Raw genomic sequence first — 6,056 nt, 5'->3', positions numbered from 1 at the left:
AGAATTATATCGGGCATCTCAATCGCACCGTTCTTGAATTTTACATCAAAGAAGTTGTCAGCCATATGTCGATTGACCTTAATCCCAGCATGACGTAGCTTTGTGACACAGGGAATTGGACTGAATGGTTTGTAATTGTATGTTCTCCGCATTTCTTTATTATGAGCACGTGAGATAAATATCATCCGAACAAGGTCCAGCAAATGCAACCATTCGAGCGAATCATATATGTTTCTAGATTCTGGGATGACCGATACGGACCAAAGAAAATTCGTGGCGATAACCAACAAGGACTTATGGGAGCTAGTGCAAATTCTATATAAAGTCTTCAGTACACAAGACGGAATCTGATTCTCAAGCAGGAGCAAGTCTCCGTATATCTTGGGTAATATTACCACATCTAGCGAGCTGATAGGGTTATAGTAGATGACGAATCGATATAGATCTCGATCTTGTTCATCTTGATTTACTTCAGCGATCACAAGCAACATTAATATAAAAAAACCATCAATGACCATCATTTGAAGGAGCTCATCGCTACTGAGGTTGATGGTTTCGGATTCGGATTCGGAATAACACTCCCTCACTTCCTTTTCAAGTAGACCTAATTCTATCAAGCACTCCTCTAATTTTCCCTTTCTACTTTTCATAAACTTGGCGAGGCACCGCCACTTGAACTCCTCCATATTCTGGAGCTGAGGCTTGCCGTAGTGGTAGGGCCCGAGGGCGACCACCTGGGGCTTGAGCAACTTACCGTTTATGTTGTTGAGCCTCCTAGGAATCCTGAAGATGCAACGCTTGTCGGTGGTTCTTGTTTCAGGAGGCAATGTTGATGGGTAAATACTCTTGGAGAACCTGTCTTCCATCTTGGCTAGGAGGCCCTCGTTGAATCTCGGAATATTGACGACGTGGGTAGCTTCTTCTTCCACAATTTCCATCCTTCAGCAATAGCGATTTTCTTCGTGGATTTGGCTCTTTCTATCTTCTTTCGTCTAAATAATTGCCTTTTTTTTTAACCTTAATTTCTTTATGTCTTTGAATAATTGTCAAGATATAATACATTGAATTTCAATATCAAACAACAATATTAAATTTCTTTATCTCTTCCTATCCTTTTCTTTCGATAATTTAAAAGAGTTGTATGGAGTTTTATAACAAATCTCTACGGGTCCAGTGTGTATAAAAAAAGAAAGAAAAGAAAAACAACAAACGGAAGGAATATAATAAAAGTGTAAAGACAAAATAATGGTCAGAACTCAGTGACCTCGAAGGGCTAGCGATCCCCAAGGAGAAGGTGTATATGACCCAAGAAAAGTGGCACAATGTTCGGCTGGGGCAACAACCACAAGTGGGAAAATTTTATGTCGATCAAATATTCCATAAGGACAAGATGCCAATGACACAGACCCAAGAAAGATGGCACAAACTTCGGCTCGGCCAACCTGGCGAAAATTTTATATTACATGCTTATATGTGTCATTTGGTCAAAGAATTGTACTTTTTTTTTTCTGTCGGTATGGAATTGAACATAGATAGACACTACTTATTTTTCTTGTGTGGTTTCAGCAGTAGAGTTTGGATGCAGGTTATGGAGTTGTGGAATGAGATGAACCCTCCTAGCTACTTGCTGGATTGATATTGTGTCTGTTGGTTTGCAGCATTGGAAGGGTGAAATGTTGAAGTCTTACCTGTGTTGTTTGGTTCTTGCTTCTGCAATTTATAATCTGTGGAAGAATAGAAATGCTTTGCGTCATGGTGATCTGCCTAAAACAGAGGAGCAGGTTGTCAAACAGATAAAGTGGGATGTTAAAATGAGGATGTTGGTTAAAGGAAAGTTCAAGAAAACGACAGGAAATGAAATTATTTGTGGTTTATGGGGGTTTTGATGGAGTTTTTGTGTGATTCTACTGTGTCTGAATCTGGTTTTTCTGTTAGTGTTGGTTTAGTTGTTTTAGTGATTTTCTAAAGTTTTCTTTGTATAGTGCTGATGTGTATTGTTTATGAACTTTACTCATTCATCAAAAAAATTAAATAAATAAAGAACTGTCCATTTAGCACTTTTTTTAAGAAAAAATTATCGTCAATTGAACCAGCCAATCCTCTGTATGGATACACGATTGTTGAGATAAAGACAAATTTAGTTTAGTTGTTAATTCAAACAAATGTGGCAGTTAAGGAATATATATATATATATATATATATATATATATATATATAATAATAATTCAAACTCTTGCTAAAATATTATTACTCTGGAAAATTTATATGCATGAGCTACATAACAGATATGAGGATGCAAACCCCATTTTCACCACCAACTTCACGAACACCCAACCTATTAATTAGGAGGATTTATATTACTAATAGCAACAATAGTAATTGGAGGCAACTCAATAATGGGAATGCTTCTACTTTGATGGGTGGAGACGGCCCATCTAGAAAGATTATGCACATATTTGTTGATGTCGCAATGAATTTTCCAAAACGACCAATCAATGATGGAATTCAGAGTTTTTGATATGAAGGGATTAATCACCATTCTAGCAGAAGATGTTGATCGAGAATCACATAAATGGCCACCTATGAATCGTGGCATTTTCTCAATGTTTTGGGATCTATTAGAAAAGTCATAATGTCAAGATGAAAAAAAAAAAAAAATGTAATTGTCAATAGTTATAGTGAAAGAAATAGTTTCCATACTATATGAGTTGTATTCCTATGAATCTTAGTACTTTGTACACTCATTAACAAAAATAATCGAAAAAATGATTTTGATTTGGTGCTATCCTCGAAGCCCCAACCGGAACTTGCAGGTTTGGTACTACTTATTTTTGTACGATAGTTTAGGCCTTCCCCTTCCATTGATATTTTGTAATAGAGTAATACTATATATAATATAGTCTCGTCATCATCTTACTAATGCTAATACGGCATTATTAATTTATTTTTAGATTAATTTTAATAAATAAATTTATTTATGCAAATTTTTGTAGAATGATATTTAGGAAAGATTTCTCTCGTTAGGGTGAAAATTCAATGGAGACTAAGCAAATAACATTAAATTTTTGTTTTGATGTGTGCACACTTATGTTAATTATTTCATATGATTGCACATTTTTACCATATGTGTCTAATTGACGACATACTAGTGGTGACTTTATTTGCTATGTATCTAATTGACGACATACTAATGGTGACTTTAATTGACGACATACTAGTGGTAACGTTATCCTAGATTTCAGGTTGAGGAGGATGAGTTTTGGCTTGAGGTTCTCTGCCCTCAATGCCAAGGAATAAGAGCTATCTATGCTTTGATTTGAATCTGTTTGGTGCAAATCAACTGTTTAATTTGAAAATTAGTCATAGGTTAGCGGGTTTTGAATGAGTGTGAAATGTAATATGTCGACGCTTGTAACCTCGTAGCTTCTGCTATTGTTACTTCAGAGCTTTGCTATGTGTTGTTTGAGTTTTATGCTCATTTATCAATAAAAAAAAAAATTGAACTGTTTCACCAAAAAAAAAAAAAAAAAAGCAAATAACATTAATTATCCATAGTTTTTTTTTTTTTTTTTACGATAATAATCAACTTCTTCTCATTAATAAATATCACGAAGATAGAGCATGTTGCTCCATTAAAATAATATCATGAATACAATCAGAAGACTTATTAATCCATTGTTGGTTTACAATCGACATTGTGGCTAACTTAGCAAGAACATGTGCTGCTTTGTTTTCTTCCCTACGCACGAAAGACATTCGCCAGTTAGAGAAAGTTTGAAGCTCACATTTAATATCCTCCACCATTAGCCCCTTTATGCTCCAATCCTTTTCCAATGAGTTCACCCCATCCACCACTATCTGAGCGTCGCCTTCAAAGTGAACCAAATGGAAGCCTAGTGTCTTGCATAATTGGATTGCCAATAGAACCGCCCCAGCCTCTGCTAGTGTTGGTTCCACGTAGCCCAAAGTTGTTGTACACTGTGCTGCCATAACCATCCCCTTCTCATCACGCACCAAAAACCCATAACCCAGCCACCCTTTTTTCCTCTCCACCGATGCATCCCAGTTCACTTTCACCCACCTTGCATGGGGAGCAGTCCACCTCTGACACCTTGGCACAACTGCTAATAGTTGGTCCCTCTCATCCTGCCTCATCGCTGAAGTAAACTCTTCAATGGCTTTATGAGCACGCTGAACGAGTATATTGGGATGTAGGAAAACACCCCCATGCACCACGTCATTGCGCCTCAACCAGATTCTCCTCACAATTCCAACAAATTGCAATATCTCCTCCAAAGAACAATTTTCAAAGACAGCTTCAACAATATGCAGAAAATCCAGCCCACAAAAAAGAACTCTTTTGTAGTTTCTTAGTCCCCACACACCACACGTCTCTGGCAGAGGAACATTGCCAGAGGATATGAAGTGCAGTTTCCTCTTCTAAACCACATATGGCACACAATGGATCATCAATAATTTTCCTCCGATGCAGATTCTTCCGTGTAGGTGAAATCTCATGACAAGCGCGCCATAAGAAATTTTTTTCCACGTTGGGGATTGACAAACCCCATATGTTTCTCCACACGGTACAGCTCCCCTTCTTAGAAGAACTTTCTGCAACGCCTAAGGCTTCCACCTTCTTTTGGATATAATAAGCACTTTTCACAGAGAAAACTCCATTATTAGTTCCCCTCCAAATACGCTTGTCTTCTTGAGAAGATACACTGACCGGCATAGACATAATCACCTGAACATCCTCATTAGAAAATAAATTTTCCAACAAAGAAATATTCCACCATTTTGTCTCTTCATCAATATGTTCCTTGACGGTTGCATTTGGATTTAGCAAAATCAGCTGCGATTGCACCATAAAAGTAGAGGGACGGGGTAGCCATTTATCCTTTCAAATTTTAACTTGCAACCCATTCCAATCCGCCATATCAAACCCTCCTTAAGCAATCCACAAGAACTATGGCTACTGCGCCACGCAAAGGAAGGTTGGTTGCCAAGCTTGGAATCTAGAAAATTGCTACCCCAATAGTATTTAGCTTCCATTATCTGAGAAAGGAAACTATGTGGTGTATGCCATAACCGCCATGCCTGTTTTGCCAAAAGAGCCTTATTGAAGCTTCTAAGATCACGGAACCCCATCCCTCCATCAGTTTTAGACTTATCCATACGACTCCAGCTCATCCAATGCATTGTGACTTATCTTGATGTCCCCACCAAAATTTTTGTATAAGAAACTTTAATTTCAAACACAAAGAATTTGGTAGCAAAAATACACTCATACCATATGCAGGGATGGATTTCTCGCGTTAGGATGAAAATCCAATGAAGACTAAGAGAATATGACAAACAAACGTACATACAATGAGAATTGTTACGTAAAAGTATTCTCATGGGACTCTATTTATCACAACTCTTAACTAAGAGTTATGTCCTCTTATCAGATTACCATCTCGAAATTAATTATTACCTTCCTATATGATTGATCAGGTGTGGGAATGACCACACTTAAAATAGTGTGATCACCCTATGCACCAACATCTCCCACTTGATCATGCTATTATAATTGGTAATAAACTCTAGTTGTATATGATTACCTTTGGTACCATAAAACATGTCAACTACTTATCTACTAGTGCTTACATACAGTAATCAGATCATAACATTCTTTGATGTGTGCACACTTATGTTATTTCATATGGTTGTACATTTTTACCATATGTGTCTAATTGACGACATACTAGTGGTGACTTTATTTGCTATGTAATTTAAGCAAATAACATTAATTATCCATAGTTAAGAATATAGTCCACACCCATTTTACAATTAATGGTTTTTACATAATAAGTAATAACCATATATAAACTTGTATTGAATCTTTCATTCAATTTTTTATCTCAAAGGTTATCCCTATTTGAGATTTATATGGACACTTCCTTCCAATGTTTTTATTATATTATTGGTATACTGATATTACACCAAGCTTGACATAATGCCTTTGAATGGACTTATAGGCTTTACATTTATGTCTGTTTATAATATCTGTT

General features: G+C 36.6%; 1 protein-coding gene across 1 annotated transcript in view; it reads right to left on the bottom strand.

Moving 5' to 3' along the window:
• LOC132185434 (UPF0481 protein At3g47200-like) overlaps positions 1 to 938 on the bottom strand; it is a 1,167-nt gene extending 229 nt beyond the window's left edge. Inside the window, exon 1 of the mRNA XM_059599207.1 lies at positions 29 to 938. Coding sequence (XP_059455190.1) covers positions 29 to 938 — 910 coding nt within the window. The remainder of the gene's footprint in view (positions 1 to 28) is intronic.
• Between the last annotated feature and the right edge of the window lie 5,118 nt (positions 939 to 6,056).

The sequence above is a fragment of the Corylus avellana genome, chromosome ca6 (genome assembly GCF_901000735.1).
Source record: "Corylus avellana chromosome ca6, CavTom2PMs-1.0".
Taxonomy (NCBI): Eukaryota; Viridiplantae; Streptophyta; class Magnoliopsida; order Fagales; family Betulaceae; genus Corylus; species Corylus avellana.
The sequence above is the reverse complement of the archived record's forward strand: the minus strand, read 5'-3'. Positions and strand labels throughout refer to the sequence as shown.